The sequence below is a fragment of the Protomyces lactucae-debilis genome (assembly GCF_002105105.1).
Source record: "Protomyces lactucae-debilis strain 12-1054 chromosome Unknown BCR37scaffold_31, whole genome shotgun sequence".
NCBI lineage: Eukaryota > Fungi > Ascomycota > Taphrinomycetes > Taphrinales > Protomycetaceae > Protomyces > Protomyces lactucae-debilis.
This window is the reverse complement of record NW_024468023.1, coordinates 1-19,299: the sequence shown is the minus strand read 5'-3', so window position 1 is coordinate 19,299 and position 19,299 is coordinate 1. Positions and strand designations below refer to the sequence as shown.

At 51.4% G+C, this 19,299-nt stretch overlaps 11 protein-coding genes across 11 annotated transcripts; 7 read left to right on the top strand and 4 right to left on the bottom strand.

The window, feature by feature from the left end:
• Positions 1-83: 83 nt before the first annotated feature.
• BCR37DRAFT_384540 (uncharacterized protein) lies at positions 84-747 on the bottom strand. Its single transcript, XM_040870259.1, has 2 exons — positions 334-747; positions 84-283 (listed from the first exon to the last, which is right to left on the bottom strand). Exons 1-2 carry the CDS (start codon positions 728-730, stop codon positions 243-245), a joined length of 438 nt encoding a protein of 145 aa, XP_040721946.1. The 5' UTR covers positions 731-747; the 3' UTR covers positions 84-242.
• BCR37DRAFT_384539 (uncharacterized protein) lies at positions 674-2,203 on the top strand. Its single transcript, XM_040870258.1, has one exon. The coding sequence runs from the start codon at positions 904-906 to the stop codon at positions 1,948-1,950; it is 1,047 nt and encodes a 348-aa protein (XP_040721945.1). The 5' UTR covers positions 674-903; the 3' UTR covers positions 1,951-2,203.
• Positions 1,968-4,067, bottom strand: BCR37DRAFT_384538 (uncharacterized protein). Its single transcript, XM_040870257.1, has one exon. It carries the CDS (start codon positions 3,798-3,800, stop codon positions 2,007-2,009), a length of 1,794 nt encoding a protein of 597 aa, XP_040721944.1. The 5' UTR covers positions 3,801-4,067; the 3' UTR covers positions 1,968-2,006.
• Positions 4,068-4,103: 36 nt separating this feature from the next.
• Positions 4,104-5,453, top strand: BCR37DRAFT_384536 (uncharacterized protein). The gene has a single exon (XM_040870256.1). It carries the CDS (start codon positions 4,173-4,175, stop codon positions 5,421-5,423), a length of 1,251 nt encoding a protein of 416 aa, XP_040721943.1. The 5' UTR covers positions 4,104-4,172; the 3' UTR covers positions 5,424-5,453.
• A 120-nt stretch (positions 5,454-5,573) lies between these two features.
• On the top strand, positions 5,574-6,743 carry BCR37DRAFT_384534 (uncharacterized protein). Its single transcript, XM_040870255.1, has one exon. The coding sequence runs from the start codon at positions 5,609-5,611 to the stop codon at positions 6,653-6,655; it is 1,047 nt and encodes a 348-aa protein (XP_040721942.1). The 5' UTR covers positions 5,574-5,608; the 3' UTR covers positions 6,656-6,743.
• A 100-nt stretch (positions 6,744-6,843) lies between these two features.
• BCR37DRAFT_384533 (uncharacterized protein) lies at positions 6,844-7,879 on the top strand. Its single transcript, XM_040870254.1, has 2 exons — positions 6,844-7,129; positions 7,216-7,879. The coding sequence occupies exon 2, from the start codon at positions 7,341-7,343 to the stop codon at positions 7,632-7,634; it is 294 nt and encodes a 97-aa protein (XP_040721941.1). The 5' UTR covers positions 6,844-7,129; positions 7,216-7,340; the 3' UTR covers positions 7,635-7,879.
• Positions 7,880-8,925: 1,046 nt separating this feature from the next.
• Positions 8,926-9,996, top strand: BCR37DRAFT_352788 (Chloroperoxidase; the record flags this gene model as incomplete). The annotated part of the gene is made up of 1 exon (XM_040868154.1): positions 8,926-9,996. One exon carries the CDS (start codon positions 8,926-8,928, stop codon positions 9,994-9,996), a length of 1,071 nt encoding a protein of 356 aa, XP_040721940.1.
• A 1,314-nt stretch (positions 9,997-11,310) lies between these two features.
• On the bottom strand, positions 11,311-11,931 carry BCR37DRAFT_342030 (nucleotide-diphospho-sugar transferase; the record flags this gene model as incomplete). Its single annotated transcript, XM_040867414.1, has 1 exon — positions 11,311-11,931. A coding segment is annotated over one exon (621 nt), but the record flags the coding sequence as incomplete, so codon positions are not given.
• Positions 11,932-12,975: 1,044 nt separating this feature from the next.
• BCR37DRAFT_352800 (short chain dehydrogenase/reductase family) lies at positions 12,976-13,939 on the bottom strand (the record flags this gene model as incomplete). The annotated part of the gene is made up of 2 exons (XM_040868155.1): positions 12,976-13,806; positions 13,847-13,939. 2 exons carry the CDS (start codon positions 13,937-13,939, stop codon positions 12,976-12,978), a joined length of 924 nt encoding a protein of 307 aa, XP_040721938.1.
• Positions 13,940-14,602: 663 nt separating this feature from the next.
• Positions 14,603-16,422, top strand: BCR37DRAFT_224923 (uncharacterized protein). The gene is made up of 3 exons (XM_040866473.1): positions 14,603-15,027; positions 15,066-15,788; positions 15,836-16,422. Exons 1-3 carry the CDS (start codon positions 14,758-14,760, stop codon positions 15,983-15,985), a joined length of 1,143 nt encoding a protein of 380 aa, XP_040721937.1. The 5' UTR covers positions 14,603-14,757; the 3' UTR covers positions 15,986-16,422.
• Positions 16,423-18,335: 1,913 nt separating this feature from the next.
• Positions 18,336-19,179, top strand: BCR37DRAFT_389927 (uncharacterized protein; the record flags this gene model as incomplete). Its single annotated transcript, XM_040870786.1, has 2 exons — positions 18,336-18,927; positions 18,983-19,179. The coding sequence occupies 2 exons, from the start codon at positions 18,336-18,338 to the stop codon at positions 19,177-19,179; spliced, it is 789 nt and encodes a 262-aa protein (XP_040721936.1).
• Positions 19,180-19,299: the final 120 nt, after the last annotated feature.

The window sequence follows — 19,299 nt, the reverse complement described above, 5'->3', positions numbered from 1 at the left end:
CAAAGTCGCCTGCAATCAAGGGCGTGTATCAATAGAACAGTAGGCTTGCAATTCAAAGCGCAACGTATAGGCCAATGTCAAAGCATGTACAGACGTCATCCTCACGAGCAAAACACCTTGATTGTCATGGTCGAAAAGTATAAAGAATCGATTGCGTCCTACTGAGTACCGCGTATGAATACGTTATGTGCTGTGTCGTCAACCATCAAGTAACCAGCTTATCGCCCGTCATGAACAGACGCCTACTTGGACGACTTGGGGCAGTTGGAGCATGAGCATGCACCTAGGATTATTAGCCACGGTGGTCATCGATCAGGGATTGAATGAACATACCGCCGTCACATTCGCAAGCAGATACGTCGCCGCCACAGTTACAAGCCTTGCGGGCAGACTTGGGGCACGAGGAGCAGACGCACTGTCCGGTCTTGCATGCGCAGATGGACTCGTCGCCCATGCAGTTGCAGGTGGTAGTCTGGATTTCTGCCTTGTTGGTCATTGTGTCTTGGATGTCTTTTGGATGTGGTGGTCTTGGTTGAGGAAGCCTTGGGGCTGGGTGTCGCCGTCTTATATGGATGCGCGGTTTGTGCGTCGCTGCTGCCCGTGCATGGGAGGCTAAATGGCCGCAACATGGAAGCACATCGAAGCAGGCGGATAGAGCCCGTCCTGGCACAGCTGCTGTCCTCGCTGGCCTATGACAATGCTCCTGCCTGTGCATGTCGCAGCACCTCATTTCCTACGTCGTAAATGTGACTGCCCGTGTCGTTGCCCATGCGCTGCACAACAAACAAAGAGACCTCCACCAGCACTCTTGCCTCCTGCTCCATGTGCTTGTCCTCTCCTGCTTGTCATCCTAGCTGCTAGGCTGTGCTATCTCCTTATCGCTCGTATAAATACTGCTACATCATGCTCAAGCCGAGGCCAGCGCTGCCACGGGCCTACTTCTACCCGCAAAATGCGCTCACTGCGAATGCCGAGGACGAAAACGAGCCTGTCTTTCCCGTCGACCTCGATGATGTCAAGCCAGTCAGGCGGCTCAATTACAAACAATCTTGTCCCGCACTGATGGGCACAGCGTCACGGCTCTTTGCTGAGCAACCGGAATGTCAGATGGAGACACAGGAACTGCCAGATTTGCGCTCCTTGATGCACTCTGAAGAGCGAGCTATACAGTCTAGGTCGCCACTAGAGTCTCTTGACTGCATGCAACCACCAATACGCACGCTCAGAAACAAGCGCAGCATACTCCTTGCCGACATCATTGATGATGTAGAAGGCAGACCGCCTCGGAAACGGTTGGACCAGCGTAGAGGCACAGCTTCCATTGCCTCTGCAGTGTCTGTGGACTCAATCGATATAGTCTCGGGGCCGCCTGGACCGCAACCACTCAGGCCGAAAGCAAGCCAATTTGACTTGCTCTACCAGTCATCCAAGGCTCTATCGTCTTCGGCCCGCGAGAAGCCCGTCTCCTCCTCTAGTCGAGATCAAAAGCCACCCGAGGACCTGATCATCGAAAGACAAATACCATCAGCACAGCTGGAACCAAGACGAGGAAGAGCCCTGAGGCCGGCAGTGTCTCTATTGTCAATGCGCGTGGCAGGGGGTCGCTCAGCGTCCCCAGCAAAGCGGAGACTCGAAGATATCGATACCGGCCACATAACCTCCTTTGACGCTCTCTTACCGCCTGTCGCTCCTGAAGGATCTGACGCAACTATGCACGATGCCTCTCCGCCAGATACTCAAATGCGGCGGTCAATGAGATTTGCCAGAAATACAAAATTGCTGATGGAGTTACCGCCTTCAGTGACCAACATGCCGCCCAGGAGACTGCGGCACGCCAAGTCGGCCAAGGACATCTTGCGCAAGTATGCCGAACCCCGCCAAGAACACAAGACTATCGGAGGAGGCATTTCCAAGACAATCAAGCAGCTGTTGGGCTTCAACAAGTCATGATTACTTTTAGCGTTTGGCTTTTCATTCCTTAGCGAGTTTACAGATTGTATGATGTATCAAATGACCAGTAATGTAATGACACTGCTGCAGCCACTTACGTACCAGACACTGCTCCATATGGGTGCAGAAGATGTCTTGATGCTTGCCTTGAACCCCAGCGTCATGCGCGTAGTGTTGAGATGGACCATGGCAGAAGGCTGAAGATGACTCTCGTGGGCCGACTGCATCGATTGCCGTGCGCTGGCCTCGAGCTGGGCGCTTTGTGTCACATTCTTGGCAGGCCGTGGTGCACTGGGAATGGGTACTGGACTGGCAGCAGAGTTTCTCGTCAAAGTCATATTCGACGTGAGACCTTGAGTGACGTTCTTGCCTGGCATGGTGGCAGCGGGAGTGGGCTTGAATGCGTTGAGGGTCGGAAGTGTAGCGTTCTTGTACACGTTTCCAATCACAGCGTCCAACCCATCATCTTTTCGCGTAGCAGGAGATCTACCCTGCATCAATGCTGTTGAATTACCCGTTGCACTGGTCGATCGCGAGCCTGTGGCATTGCTGGACACTACAGATGGCAAGATGTTTGAAGAACTCTTGAATGGTGCCGGCTGCGTCGAGTTGATCCCGGCAACTGCATTGGTTACATTTTTTGAAACGCTCTCGGAACCACTCTTCAATGGCATCTGTGCTTGGCGTGATAGGGCCATGCTTGCATTTGCTGCTGGCACGATACTTGGACCTGGAGCAAGCGGTGCTGGTTGTGTCAAATTGGCCCCTGCAATTGCATTGGTTATATTGTTTGAACCACTTCCGGGAACACTCTTCAATGGCATCTGTGCTTGGCGCGATAAGGGCATGCTTGCGTTTGCGGCTGGCACGACACTTGGGTTCGGGGCAGGCGGTGCTGCAGGCGACGTGACAGGCGCTGCAGCAGACGAACTCGAAGGTACTGGCACTGTAGAAGTATCAATCCCGAAACTCGCTCGACCTGGTGCACTTAACCTTGCAGAACCACCAGGATTGGGAGAGCTCAAGTCTTTGACTTGCGTCGAGGCAACGGGCTGTACTTGAGGCGGTGCAGCGGAAACCTGTTGGCCTGCAGGGGATGCACCGTTCGCCGCATTGGTAGAGGCTGCTACAGGTGGCAACGACGGCTGCTGCTGCTGTTCGGAGACTGCCGCAGTTCCAATGGGCACTCCACTTGCTGGACCTGGGACAACCGGTACCGAGGATGACGTGAGAGAGGCCAGTGGCTGCGGTAGAGGAGACGTGTCTTGCTGGACAGCCTGTGGAGCGACTTGCGGCTGAAACACAGGAGCCGCATCCTGCTGGCCTGCTGGTGAAAGACCCGGTTGGATAACAACTGGAAAGACCCCAGATCCTTGCTGCGTCGACTGTTGTACACTTGGCATCATGAGTAGTGGGTTTTGGGAAATGATTGCCTGTGCGGGAACAAGCATATTCTCAACCATGACACGTAGACCAACTGGCGTCTGGACAATTCCAACAGGGACATTGAGCATCACCTGATCAATGCCGTTGTTGAGAGACGGCGACAAGAACTTCTTTGCGACGCTCCGGTCTTGCTGTATTGTCTGCGGTCTTGCTAACGCGGCAGATAGGGACGACAAGGGCGCCGTGGAAACCTTTGCATCGTGCTTCTGAGCTGCTGCTGGAAAACTTTCGAAAAGAAGCGAGAAAGCTACGAACGAAGCCTGAAAGATGCTCCTAAACATCTTGCTCCAGTATCGACAAGAGCAAGGGGAAAACCCTACAGTCACTTGTCGTCGAGGCCTCATAAGCTCATAAGCAACCAAGCATTGCCAAGTTTCAGCCGACCCTGGAAGAGCGGCAAACATGACGTCTCACATGCTGAGACAGCAAGCTAAAGCTGACAGACCGTTGTGCATAACAGAGCATAACGACCGCGCTTTATCAATATTTGCCGAGCCCAGCGGATGTCGGTCTTCTGCAGAAGCTTGACGTTGCTGATAGCAGTAGGTATAGCTGTGCTATTCAACATATACTAGAGAGGGTCCTCTGATGCTGCGTAGATTGACTGTCATTGCCTAGCATGAAGACTTTATTAAGGCTCTGCTGCATGCTCGTCAGTAATTGTTGGAGTGGTGATGAAACTTGAGCTTCCTCGTGGAGCTGCGACTCTGAACCTCAACTCGATCACCATATCTGACATATCAACCAGGACATGATTCTAAGCTCAGACGGATGAAATGCCTGCCTTTGCGTCCTTCCCAGACGAATTATTGCTTCAGATATTCCTTGAGCTAGACTACGAAAGTCAGTTGTCCCTTGGACGCTGTTCACGAGCGCTGCAGCTCTTTCTGCAGGACTCGAAGCTGTTCGAAGATACTTTGCGAAAAGCGTTTCCACTTGCACATGCGCGTGTTGCAAGGTCGGTGAAACCAGCCCAGCATGGCTCATTGTCTCGCTGGGAGCATGCCCTGAGGTCTTGTGTGGCACAACAACGATGCTGCACTCAACGCAAAGCTCTGCAATACAGGAAAACGAAGATTGATCAACTCTTGCCATTCTTTCCAGCCAGGCCGCCTATTCCAGGTTTTCTTCTGAAGGTCCTGGTCAACTACGGGAAATTAGTCTGCTTCGTGGATCCTAGGGAAACTGGCATAGACCGCTATGTGAGAATTCTCGATTTAGGAAGTGGTGAAATCGGCCACTGTGACCTTGGTGACGGCCACGAGATCAGAGCAGTAGTATTGTCCGCCGAGCATGTTCATGTTGTTGCTGTACATCAAGACGCAAGCATGCACAACCACTCCATCTTTACATTTGATTTTCAAGCAAAGTTGACGTCTTCCTTTACGATCACTTGCAATACCGTCCAGGCAGCAGCAGCTTCTCAGCATTTTCTCTTCCTGAGCTGCTCGCGAGGTATTTGGATCCAATGCGATGTGTACAAGAAGACTTATTTGATGCTGTCAGGGGCTTCAGCTCTTCCTCGCTGGCCATACGATCGGCTCTTCTGTGCAGCAGACAAAGACTATCTTTACGTGGTACCAAGAGACCGAGCCGCAATGTGCTGGGATTTACACAGAGAATGTTGGTCTCCTCTCGATATCAAAACAACAAATTGCAATCTGTACAGTTCGGGTAACTTTGTTTATTGCAGACAAGATGACCAGCTCTGCATACTCCATGGAACCGAGAAGACTTTTGCCAACGGAAGCTGTCCTGGTTCAATCTTCGACAGTCATGCAATCTGTCCAATATTGGACATTGGAGGCTTCGCAGCTTGGCAAGGCGACGAGGAAACCAATTACGGACTCTACTCTTATACTGGCTTGGCGCAAGCCATGAAAGAGCCTGGCCGGCTGATGGGGCCGGGTGAGTCTCGCGATCAGATTGAGAATATGAATGTGAGACTCTCGAGTGACCATAACTGGCTCGTTCTTTATGACATGTATAGGATTGATATACAAGCTTGGTACTTAGGTGGCGCCTAGCAAACTCCAGGGTCATAGTGTATTTTGACAACCTCGATGTGCCTGTATGATGGATGACCTGCTCCTGCTCCTGCTCGCTGTCTTGGTCTTCAGATGGGCAACACGTGACGGCGACAAAAATTTATTTTTCAACTTGCGACCGGCAACGAGAAATCTAGACGAGCTCGAGGAGGAAAGACGCAAGCATGGATAAGATGGACGACACCAAGACAGTCAATGTCCCTGCAGAGAAGCTCAATGAGAGTGCTCCCAAAGACACTGGCGATGTCCAGCTCGAGGATGCATCGCCGCAGCTGCCAAAGACGAACGCAGAGCAGATCCCGAAAGTTGTAGCTGCAGAGGACAAGACTGAGGCAGCTGGCGAGAAGGATAAGGAAGGCAAAGCATATCCAGGCGGCCAACGCTTTGACGCGTCGACATTGCCAGAATCGAGCGATGCTGCAGAAATACGCAAGCAAGTTGAATTCTACTTTTCCGATAGCAACTTGCCGACCGACAAATTTCTGTGGACTATGGTGTCAGAGAACAAAGGCTGGGCAGACCTGAAGAAGATTGCCACCTTCAAGCGTATGCGCCGTTTCCAGCCATACTCTGCCATTGTTGAAGCGCTCAAGACATCCACTTTCCTCGATATCGACGAAGCTGGCGAAAAGGTTAAGCGCAAGGAAGAACTCAAACCTTGGACAGCGGCAACCACTCCTGTTCTGCGCTCAGTGTACGTCAAAGGCTTCCCAGAAGAGACCAAGACCATGCAAGTGGACCTCGAAAAGTTCTTTGCCGGATACGGCGACGCAAAAGTGGTTCGCCTGCGCAGGACTGATGAGGGTCAGTTCAAGGGCTCCGTATTTGTTGAATTTGCATCGGGTGAGCAGCAGGCTGCTTTCCTCGCGCTCGAAGGAGAAGACAAGCCAAAATATGAAGGAGCTGAGTTGGAGACTATGTCCAAGAAGGCCTACCTCACCATGAAGGAGGAGCAATACGGTGGTCACTTTCCAACAAACAAGAAGAGCAAGACCAAGTTCAACGCCTTTCAAGAGCAGAAGAAGCAGAACGCTGGACGCCAGGGCGCGCGATCAAGCCGTGGACGGGGCAACAACTCTGGCCGGCCCAACAACCGCAATCAGGAGCGCAAGAAGCAAGATGGTGACAGCGCACCCAAAGGTGAAAAGCGATCACACGAGGACGAAGCTAGCACAGAGAAGGAGGCAAAGCAACAAAAGGTGGACGCCTAGAGGTGTGCATGTAAGACTATCCCGTGAGAGTTGGCATAATGACAAAAGCTTGTTTATACAGTAGAACGAGAGTGCTATCCCCATCCTCTGCCATCGACTGCTTGTCCATCAACAAGGTGGAGCGCTTGCAGGCTTAGGGCCTATGTCGATAGGGTCGTGCAATGTGGTATGGACGTCTGGCCAGCTCATACGGTTTGCGCGACGCCCACGACAGGTGTGCGCAGATGACTTTCAATGAATCATTTGCAAGCTGATGCCCAGCGTGTCGCTTAGTTGAAATTTGACTTGGCCAGAGTATTATCCTGATGGTACTAGATCAGTGCCTCGTACTCAAGAATCCCATCAATGATGCTGACAGACATCAGTGAGCTGTACAACGACAGACTTACCAGTGTCGAGGGAGCTTCCTTTCCTGCTGTTCAGCCTACAGCCTCACGACTTGGATACCCTGAAGGTCACAGATTGGCAGGACGACTTTGTCAGCATTTCAATCGACGTTGCCGGACCACAAAACGAGATGACATTGCAGCACAAGGTCCTTGTATCTTGGAGCATACCACATTGTTCAGTGCTTCGCATTGAAAGCGACCTTCATCGCCAATGCCGACACGTCTAACGTTCAAGCAATTGGCCGATGCCTTGCTAGTTGAGAAGTAGTCAATCTCATCTGCGGAAGACTGCGTGCATGTCAATGTCATCAAGGGGCACACAAGCACTCAGAACAGGGTCCTTGGCTCTCAGGCCATACTCTCAGACTCTCATCACTGAATCAAATGGTCGACGCCAGATAATACTTGTCGTGGTACTGATCTTCGGGCTCTTGGAGTCTTGGGTCGACCATGACAATTGTAATGTGTTGACTGATCCAAGGAATCTGCTGATTACACAAAGATTTGTCTGCTATGAGCCTATGGCTCTGCAATGGGTCTGCAATGACTCTGCAATGAGTCTGCATACACAAATTACACAATTCACATAGCATAGCGACCGGCGTCATCGGGGCCCGGGCGGCAATGCAGCCAAGCTGATACTTGACAGGTCACATCGCGCATTGGTGCGAGTTGGAGTGTGCAACTCGATCTCCGTACCGGACCGTACGAGCTCGGCCGTGGTTTAAGAATTAAGAGTTGATCTTTGAGGCTGTAGCCTGTCAGCTTTGCCGCCTTAGATCCTTGCTGGCCATAAAGCATTGAAGCATCGTACCGATTCGTACGTCTCACCTGGATCAGAGCTGACATTGGTCTATTGCCAGATTGCGATACATACTGCAGCTGCCCGGCTGCCCGCACTCAGTCGGCAACTCAGCATGTCAGCGCAAGTTGTGCAGTTGAAGTCTTCGCCGCAAGCAGCATAAGCGATCTATCATCTATGTTGCTGCCATTCTGCTGTCAATTTCCTGTTCCTGCGCCTGCGATTGATGCGCTAATTTGGCAGTGCAGATCTTGGCTGCCAGCTTCCCCGGATTTGCGGGTTTGGCAGTGTCACCCGAATGCATCTCCATGGCATTTTGCGAAAGCCACACCTTATTCATGGAATCAAGCTTTGTTCTACAGAATCTACACAAGCACGCGACGATCCCTGCAGCGCCTGCTTGCCGACCCACCCTTCTGCCGTTCCCGTATTGAAATCCAATTGGCACAGACAGTGACAGACTGCTTGACCAGAGTTGTCCACCTAGCTTACCAGTGTCTCGGGTCAACGCTCATACGTCAATGGATTGGTCAAAGTCTAATTCTGCAATCGCAATCTAGCAACTGGCAAGGAGAACATGGGGAAAGTCCATTCTACTTCACCGAAGCCCGGCCTCATCCACTTTGCTAGTCAATTGCTACTATACTTCATCCAAAATCCATGATCAAGGCAACGCTCTTCATTGGCTCTCGGCGCAAATCTTGTTTGACAGCATATACTCCTCAAGGTCCTAAACACCACTCGGCATCAGAGTCGGCATTCGCGTATGGAACATGACGACTTTGTATGGATCTTGTACATTTCACATTCAGAGGCTTCATGCTGCGCTGCCTGCGCGTCCTTAGGAATGTCTGACCTGGACACTAGAGAAAGTATAAGAAGGCAGCAACCTGCTCTTCAGCAAGACTCATCAGCGAGCAATTCACCTGAAGATGAAGTCCACCACCACCGCAACTGCCCTTTCATTGCTCCTCGGAGCCTCTGCCTTCCCCAACATGGCTGCCATGATGGAGTCCGGCAACGTTGGTGACATCGTCAAGCGTGCTGAGTCCAACGCTGCTCTCATCAACAGCGCCAACATGAAGCGCGCCTACGGTGGCAGCACAGGTGTCTACGCCTTCCAGGCACCTGTTCAGGGCCGCGACTACCGTGGCCCTTGCCCCGGTCTCAACGCCATGGCCAATCACAACTACATCCCTCGCAACGGTATTGCAACGTACGCTCAGCTCATTCAGGGCCAGAAAGACATGTACAATGTTGCAGATGACCTTGCCAACTTGCTTGCTACCATTGCCGTGCCTCTCGACGGTGATATCTTGACCCTGCGTCTCTCCATCGGGGGCTACGCACCAGAGGTTTCTACCCTTGGTGGCGTTCTTGGCCGACCCACTGGTCTCAACACCCACAACACGTTCGAGGGTGACACATCGTTGACACGTAACGATTACTTCCTCGGTGGTGGTGACAACTACTCTTTCAACGGCACCTTGTTTGGTCAGATGGTCGACACCTGCCAGCAGGTTTCTGGAGGACTCTTTGACCGTGCTTGCATGACTACCTACCGTCGTCAGCGATATGAGGCATCCAAGGCCACCAACCCAAACTTCTACTACGGCCCTCTAGCCCTTCTCCTGTACGGAGCTGCTTCTTTCCTGTACACTCTCATGCCTGCCGCCAACGGACAGCCTGATCTTGCAACGATCTCGTCCTTCTTCGGTGCTTCTCAGCGTGCTGACGGCACCTGGTACTTCAACAACCAGGAGCGTATTCCTTCCACAACATGGACACCTCGTACCGTTCCGCTGTCTGGCCAAGACACCACCAACGAGATTCTTCTCCAGTACACTGGCTCGCAGCCTCTTGCTCTTTTCGGTGGAAACTTTGGAGCTGGCAACTTCCTTGGACTCAACATTCCCGGCTACTTCTCTGGTGGGCAGCTCGCTGCAACCCCTGGAAACATTCAGTGCATCTTGTACAATGTTCTCAGTGGCTTTGTTCCTACCGGCATCAACCAGGGTCTCCAATTGACTGGTGCTGCACTGACCTTTGTCACCAGCAACATTCTCAAGCTCCCATCGGGTGGTGGTCTTGCCAACTGTCTGCCTGTCAAGGAGGCCACTTACACTTCCCCAGCTGCCCAGACTGCTTAGTCTTTGTACCACTAGCTTCTTGTAGATTAAAAAGCTTCAAATCTAATATCTTCTCTTGAACATCCATGCACTTGCTGGTCAACAAGTTCCTGCACAAAAACTGCGACGACCGAATCGAAATTGACCATCTGATAGATTTAGTGAAGGCACGCTGTGGTTGGTCATATAGCAAGCAGGTAGAGATTGATACATTAAACTTCCATGGAGCTAAGCTGCAAACGGGTTTCTGCTTGTCCTTCAGCAGAAGCTTTTCATCACGCTTCGCGAAACACTCACGCAGGGAAATATGATTTGCAGTGTGAGTTTCTCTTGGCCCCTAAACAGGATATCGCGATGCGATTCTATAGACCTCATTTTACTCTTCCATTCAAGCAGCACAGCAAGTTGAAATCTTGAGCTTCACTTTAACGCCATACGTCTTGGTATTTTACTCTGAGCTGACTGTGCCTGCACTGGCTGAAGGTCGTCGTGGTATGTTTGACTGATCTTTATGCCCGTCGTACGTGTTACAGCCAAGGCGATCGTCTCATCTGTCTGTTTACAAATTGAAGCACTGCTTGACCTATGAGACATACAAGAGAATCTATTTGAGCTCAAGATGGTTTAACCAGCCATTAGCAGTCTCGAGTGTTCTTGCAAGCTCGTTTTGCTTTCACAAGTGGGCACGCTCAAGTGAACGAGCCAAGCTTGACAGACGCAAACAGATGGCTGTGCTTCATCTCCCGCAGACACCTGATTTGAAGCGTCATCTGGTCATTCTGTAAGAACGGGACAGTGTATGCGATCACACCAAGTCTGAGCGACAGCACCAGAATAAGTGCACATCGCTCGACGCTCATGTACGGTGTTGGAGCCATTCGAAGTAGGGTCCTTGCATTGATCGGCCGAACTTGGACAAGATACTGGCTAGAGAAAGAATTAAAGTCTGTAGGGCTGAAGTACCACATTACGTATAGCGATTGCAGACCCACAGTGATTCGTCTGCTCCTGTTGTCAATTTGTGGTCCCGAGAGAAATTAGCGTGTCTGCCGCAGATCGGACGAATAGCGCATAGTTGTCTCGCTGGTGCATTAAGGTAGACACCGATGATGTTTTGGGACTAAGCAGGACCAATTCTCCTTTGAAGTCGGTCAAGAGTTGGGGGCCTAGCCCTGTCGGCAAAAAGTGCCAAGAGACAGACGAAGCTTCAGACTGTGAATATCAATAGCAGGCTGGCAACCTTTGTGCGGCAATGATGGCCTCCGACAGCAACCACCACATCTCGACCACGGCAGCTCAGTCACGAACAATGTAAAGAGCCTTAAGTATGCCCATGACAATGTTTGCATCGTGCGTATGCCAAGATGATCCAGGCAAGTGGCCGAAGAAGCTGAGGGGTCCGCCATGATAGAGCTCCGGTGAAATGATCTTGACCAATGAAGTATGTGTTGTTGAGAGATATTTGGACAAGTGGTAGTTGACAAACATTGGCCCTGTAGATGCCATGACTGTGAGGTAACCAGAGGGGTAGACAATATTCGCACGCACCAGCCCATCGATTAGCTGTTTGAAGAATGGATGATTCTTGCTCGCCGCCATGACATCGTTTGATATGCCAATAGGTGTGGTTCTTGGAAGAAGAGCCATGTCATTCACAGTGCTGTCAATCAACAAGTCGAGGTTGCTCCTGCATTCAACATCAAGATCTGCATACACGCCGCCGTAATGCCACAAGAGATGGTATCTGAGCGCGTCTACCCGCTGGATAGGATACTCGTAGGCATGCCAAGTGGTCATGAAGGATTCGTAATGAGTCTGCATGAACTCGGTCGCATTGACATCAGTCCAAAACATGTGCTGCCAATCTGGATTCTTGTCCACACAAGTGTCAAAGCCGCTCTGCCAGCCATATGGGATGGTGGCATTCTGAGATGTACGATGCATGATTTTGGGAATACTGCTCCCAGCAAGCTCAGTGCTCAGGTGATGACCATGAGAAGCGATCCTGTATTGAAGCTGTGCAGCGTGGATTACTACCGTGGTAGCGATACTGAGGACAAGCAATGCAGCAAAGAGGCTGATTAGGATTAAAGCAAGCCTGGCAACGCGCCTTGTGGCTCGTCTTGGGACCATGGACAGCTTGAGCTAGTGATGCGGATGAGGCATGACCGTGGATGTGACGCTGACAAGAATGACTAGCAGGTAGACGTCAATACAAAGCAAGGAAGACCTTGGTGACTTGGTCGCTGAAAGACCCCGCGAAGACGAGCCTCCACGTGTCATCTGCACAGAACGCGAAACGCGTCAACAACGGCCAAGGCTGCGATGAGATGCATTATGATGCATATGGCTCGTGAGCTAGTTCTATGTATACTAGGCTACATCGCACGTCTAGGGGCTTTATCTCTTGCTCGTTGCGAGCTCACATGTATCTTATGAGACCAGGTTAAGATCATCTGCTAAAGAGATTCAAGTGGACGCTCTCACACACTTTTTTCACGTTCAAAGGCTATGTATGGCACGAGAAGAATGATGTGTCGCAGCTTGGGCCAAGCTGCGCAATGAGAGCTTGACCAATGCTGCATGATGAAAATATGATCAACACGCGAGGCGTTCCCCACACGGCCTTCGATATCCCTCACACGCGCTGATTGCAGCTCACCAGTACCCTCGAGGTCACTTTCACTTGAACGACGCAAAAGAGCCAGATGTCTGCTGGTCATTGCATATAATTGACCTCTTTTGATGTCAGAAGACCAGCGACAGCCTGACTGCCCATATCGCTCGACGTACCGTGTAGAGAACAGGCGATTGCTAAACGACTGGACGTGGCCAGTGGAATCTGGAGCGCATCAAGAGATAGGGCTTCTACGACCTGGTGAAAGTAAGTGATGACATCGAGCGTGCGTATGAAGAGCTTGAAGCGTTTTATTTTGAAGCGTTTTTGTTTACGAAATAAACTAGAGCATTAGCACTCAAGAATCAAGATCAAGCATGGACTCAAGCGTTGCGAACGAGCAAGTAACCGCCATCCACAGGGATATTGACTCCATTGACGTACTGATTGCAGGCCAGGAAGAGACAAGCCTGAGCCATGTCCTCATCGCGACCAGGTCGCTCAGCAGGAATCTCCTTGAGCATGTCCTTGTCGAGGGTACTCTTATTGGCTTCATCAGGCTCCTCACTAGCCGTCATTTGCGAAGGAAAGACACCTGGGCTGATGGCAGAGACGCGGACCTTGACGTGTCGCTCACCAAGAAGCACAGCGAGCATCTTGTTGATGTGGATGGCAGCAGCTTTGCTAGCATTATAGGCGAAGTGGTTCTGACTCTGCTTGGTCAATCCAGAGATGCTGCAAATGTTGATGATGCAGCCAGAGAAGCCATGTTGGTGCTCTGCGGCGCGCGAAAGCAGGGGCAAGAAGTCTATTGATGTAAAGTACATTGCAGCCACATTGGTCCTGAAGACATCATCCCATGCCTCGAACGGAACTGCATCGAAGAGATTGTCCTTGAGTTCCTGCGCCGTTTCACCAAGACCTTCAGACGACTTGACTTCGCTGCCACCGGCCGCATTTTCTGCTTGAGGACCACTGGATGTAGCAGAAATACCGGCATTGTTGACCAATATGCACAGACACTTTTCTTGAGCCTCAACCTGCTTGACTAGATTCTTGATGGAGTCCTTGGATGTGACATCGCCAACCAACGGGACGAGCGAGCCTCCAGAAGGAAGATTCGTGCCGTGTGTCTTGACTGCATTGTCGAGCTTGTCCTGCTTGCGTCCAACTATATAGACTTTTGCGCCATTGACAGCGAGCGCTTGTGCACACTATCGTGAGCTTGTGACATCGAAGGAAGATCTAGCTTACCATCAAGCCGATGCCAGTGGACCCACCAGTCACAAGGGCTACTTTTCCCTTGACATTGAAGAGCTTTTCGATCTGGAAACGGCTGCTGGACATGACGGAGTGGTTGTTGAAGGCCGATATCGAACGAAAGTGGCTCTGAAGCTTCTATACTGTATATGAGATGCGACGTCATGATCATTGAGCTGATGATGACATCCTTCGCCACATCTGACGTCGACTCTCTGACTGCGAGGTCGTCGTGCGGTTCAGATGGTTAGGGACCATCGTGCTCATCATCTTGGGATAGCCGTCTATCATCTCTGCTCCTGCTATGATCACTGCTACAACGCACGGAGCCACTGTCCATCGCGCATTAGGGCAGTTCAGAGTTTCGAATTTGTTGGACGCGACGAACAAGCTGCAGATGCTTTCCTTGCTTGCCATATTCTGCTTATGTATAGCGCGCTTGCGAACACGCGCAGTGTGTAGTCGGATGTTGTTGCTTGTGGTCAAGATTGCTTGTATGGCTCAGCTCGAACGCGACATTCATGATTTACATATGATGGGGTATGGGCCACCTTGTGCGAATTGTAGGTGTCTGGCGAACCCCTTAGCAGCTTAGCTTCAGGCGCTTAAGCTGCAGAATCGTGCCAGAATAATCTTCTGCAGCTTGCTGCTCTCAGACCTCAAGATTTGACACCGCCATCACCATAGACTAGGTCTTTGCCTCTTGCATCATTGAGCTGCACCAGACAGCGATCGACAGCGACCTCGTCAGCAACAGTCTCCCTCCTTCGATGACCCGAGCTAGAGGCACCAAGAGTGGAGAGGCTGCATACAAAGCCGCGCGTCGCGCAACATGAAGTCAAAACGAAATACAAAGGCTGCAGCGCTTGCTTCACAAATTGCCGCTCCGACGAGTGCAAATCAAAATGCCGTCGCTGGTGCATCAAGGACCACTTCTAGCGCCCCGTTGTGCCGACCTCTACCGCTGCGACCATTATCCACAAGTGCGAACGTTTCCCATCTCAGCTCTACCGAATGCGCCGAGCCGCGATCAGTGTTGGCTTTATCGAGCGCTGAGCCAAACTTTATTTCGCGATGGACGTCGACCTCGCAGTCCATATGCATCTGTTGCTGCAAGCACTGCAGTCGGCCTGCCACAGGCTCCAACAGTGCTCTTCATGGCAGCATCATCTCTGGTAAAGACTTTTCATCACTCTTGCTTGTCTAACTCTAGATCCAAAGCAATTCTTCAGGACTGCACGTTTCGTCCGCGACTGACACTCTTGGTCTTTCCTCTTTGAGGACAGACCAGCAGCGCGATGATGTCTCGAGCTCAGTGGCAGTCGCGCTAGGAAGTCATGTCGAGGCGTCATCTTCCGGCACAGGATTATCTCATCTGATACTGCAGGCACAAAATGTTCAACCTGTAGCATCAACAGGGAGGGACACACCAGTTTCAAATGATGCACAAGCATCCCAGTCGCTCAAACGCCCCCTTACTGCCCTATCGAAGCCTTTTACGGCAACTGCGAGCCCAAGTAGACTTCCCAAGAAGCAGAAAATGGGGAGGGCGAAACATTCTGGTCATTCTACAGACCTGCAGTCTCCACCACTTGCAAATTTGTCAATTGTGGAAGCCGTCAGCGGACATGGTTCTCCGGCAAAAAAAGCACTGCCAGATGATCATGTCAACGTGGAGACTGGTCAAAAGATCTCAAGCCAACATGAGCCGTCTCATGCCAGTCATGATGGACAGCGGATAGCGAGGCTTGAGATCGAACTTGAACAGATGCATGAACGACTGGCCACGATCTTGTTTGAGCAAAGCAACAAACATCAAGCTGAGATGGAGCAATTCGAAGGCCGTCTGTCGAGATTATATCAATTACAGCTGGAAGGGATGGAAGCTAGATTGGAAGCACGATATCCAGAATTTCAAAATGGCAAAGAGTCTGAGGTGAAGCTGCTTGCTAGCACGAGAGATGCTAATGCTTCTGCGTTCAGGTCGATGCAGAATGGAACGAGCAAGGGTACTCAAGAGGATGGCCCCTCACGGGCACTCATACCGACTGCAACAACGGAAGGCCCTGTCCAAGAGCTTGTAACCTACAGGAAGAATATTTCAGCCCACAGCGAACTTGTAAAGGAGCTTGATCCTTTGCTGTACAACGCCGCTCATCGACTTCTCATCTGCACCCTGTGCGCGCAAGTAGTCTCCCTTGAGCAGCTCGCCAGACATGTCCAGGAATACAAGCTTCACAAGGTACAAGGATCTCATGGCAAGAAGTGGCTTGGCAAGGTCATCAAGTATTGCAGCGATCATGGCTACGACCCCATCAAGCCGGACACTTTTGAACCCCCGGCAAGCGCCATTCAGCCTATCGACGGTCTGCCCATCCACGTCAATGGCTTCCAGTGTCTCGTCTGCAATTACATCTGCCTCACTAAAAAGGTCCTTCAGAAGCATCTGACAAAAGAGCACAATCTAAAGCTCAAGCAAAGCACAAATCAACCAGACGGAACCTGGCGCTCGACAGTCCCGTGTCAGCAACTCAGCCGTCAAGGACCCTTTTGTCGCTTATTTGAAGTTGTCCATGGCGTGGCGATCAGTCTGACGCCTGACTTGCAATCTTCAAGCGCCGTTTGCTCATTGCTATCGTCTTGAGCGAATGCGCCGTAAGAGGTACGAATCCTTCTCCTACAACAGTTGCTCATGATCGACGCCTTGCATTAGTGTTGCATCGTGTGGCAGCGAGACAACAAGGAATGAAAAAGCGCAAGGCAAATGACGAGCCAACGTGTGTACCGCAGCAAGCCTCGCGCGAGCGGGCGGTCGCTCGACCTGAAGGAGCGGGGTTGAAGACTGAAGCCGCATGTCAAGCGTCAAAGCCAAAGCCAGCAATGTACAATACAATATAAGTGCATGGCGATAGGATCACACGAGGCTGCAAGTCTGTCTTTGCTTCTTCCCACGTGGAGAGTACTCAAAGGTCACAAAGTCGACTAGATATAAGGCTTACTCTATGCATGGTTGCTACATCCACGTTGTTGGATCTCGCCGGTGCGAAGATGCTTAGTGATGTCTCTTCAGCGATGTCAAGCTTTCTTGCTGTTTCGGCTTTATTGGCACTACCATTACCAGCCTTTTCAGAGCTACTCTTTTGCTTCCTTCTGGTCGCTCAATGTGTGATGGACGAGAGGTGTGTTTCTCGCGCATATCCAAAAGAGTGAGCATGCCGCAATAAAAGCTCGCCGTCCGCGTTGGACTGTGCAACCTCACCCGTATTATTGTACCCGTGGATGTCGTTGTAAGCAGTAGCTACTGTACTTCCGTGCAAGCGGCAAAAAGACCTGAAGACCATGTCGACGATAGCACAGACTTGTAGCAGTTTGCTTCTCGCACATATAGCAGGTAGCATTTGCTCCTAGGCCATGCTCGGTCCTCTTCATCCTTTCTCTTTCCGCTTTGACGCTTCCATTGAGATGTGTGGTCGCTCAATCTGTGCAAGCCTCTCAGCGTCCACACGACTCATCTTCAACCGCATTGACCAGTACACCTTCATCGTCAGTCTCTGTTTCGCAAGCCAGCAGACTGCGCGCGCTGTCCATCGAATTTGATCATCAGCGGTCGTTTGTCCACCGCACAGATCCGAACGTGTCAAAATCATCAAGTAGGTCAACTTGGGATGACTTGCCGCAGCGCGTCTCATGCATTGGGACGACAAACCGCCAGCTGTGCTACGCTTCATGATACTATGGTATCAAGAAGAGACGCGATAGCCGTAGACCTGCAGCAAGGCGACAACTCGGCTCAGATGTACGTTACCCGTTGCATGATTGCGCTGTCATTGTCGCAGGCCGTGCAATGCATCTGGTAAATATGCAAGGGCAAGTCATGTTGGTTGATGCAAGCACAGAGAGTCTTCCATTGCAGACAATAGTATGCGTCTGTCACATGCACCATGCCAGATCTCACCACCTTTGCCAATGTAGTCTCGGGTGCGAGCCTTGCCCATGGACCTCAAGAGCGGCTTCTCTCGCTGTTCCTTCTTCAGTATCGAAAGCCAAACACGTATGAGATGGCCTCCATGCATCACATCAACGCAGTGACAACGGCCGAAGCGCGCTCATGACTATGGTTCTGGATGTACTCATGTCTCGCCTGTCTGCTTCGTCTCTGATCTGATGACCTCTTGCAGCCAGGTCAGTCAAGCTGCTTCTGGATGACCTCTCTGCTTCAAACCGCCATATCTTGCAAGGGCACCAATACTCCCCAAGAAAGGCTCGTTTTCGTTCATGGGAGCTGCCGTGGCGAGGCTCTTCATGTCGACGTACCGCAAGGTCGATACCAGGCCTCGCTTGATGCTTTGTGCTCAGGCACGGTAGTCCACTCTCCAGGCTGCAGCATTCGACCTCTGTGGCTTGTGCGCGTCTACGCCTACAGCTATGTCTGCGTCGACGCCCACACACCAACCTTGACACCAACCCACACACCCACCGAAGCATGGCTTCCTCTACACCTCCCTCTGGCTCTGCATCCACTGCTCACCCTCTACCATCCTCTGGCTCTCCATCCACTGCTCACCCTCTACCATCCCCTGGCTCTGCATCCACTGCTCACCCTCTACCATCCTCTGGCTCTGCATCCACTGCTCACCCTCTACCATCCTCTGGCTCTCCATCCACTGCTCACCCTCTACCATCCTCTGGCTCTGCATCCACTGCTCACCCTCCCACTCCCTCTGACTCTGCGTCCATAGACAGACTGCTCCAGCAGATTCTACGACATCTGGCTACGCAGCAGCAGCAGCTGGACAGGCTAGAGCACGGGCAACACAACATGGACATCCAAGTTTTCCTGCTCAAGGACCAACACCGAGTGCAGGCATTGCACTTTGCGAAAAGCCTCGCACGCTTCAATGCACCAACCACGAACCAGGGTTGGCTTTTATTTCTTGCATTTTGTTTCGTCTGGGGCACTGTAGTTTCATTATGGCAGAACTGGCTGTTCGCAAAGCAGGCATCTCTTGTCAAAAGTCATCAGCAGCTAACGACAGCTATGTTTGGTATATACTTATGGCTTTTTAGTCGCGTGTGTGTGTGAGGGAGTAATAGTGGGCGTCGAGGGGTCTTTTGTACTCATCTTTGTAGTGCGTGAGAAGAGGCAACCCAAGTCAAGAGTTTCCCAGGCTCCATGCACAACCTCGCCCAAAACGAGCTACCTAATTGCGCAGCGTACAAGAGCCAGCAGAGCCTTAGCTGGTCAAGTCTGCGACCACACAGCTACAGGACATGCCTCCTACTGCCACAGAGTGAATTTTTTGACGTCAGACATGCTACAAGATTGAGCAACTGGGCTAAAAGAGACTGGAGGACACTATCTTCTTTCATGAGATAGCTCGAGGGACCATATTGTGTCAAAGGTACTGATTCAGGCGCCAGCAATGAGAGTCTTTATGGTCTGAGGC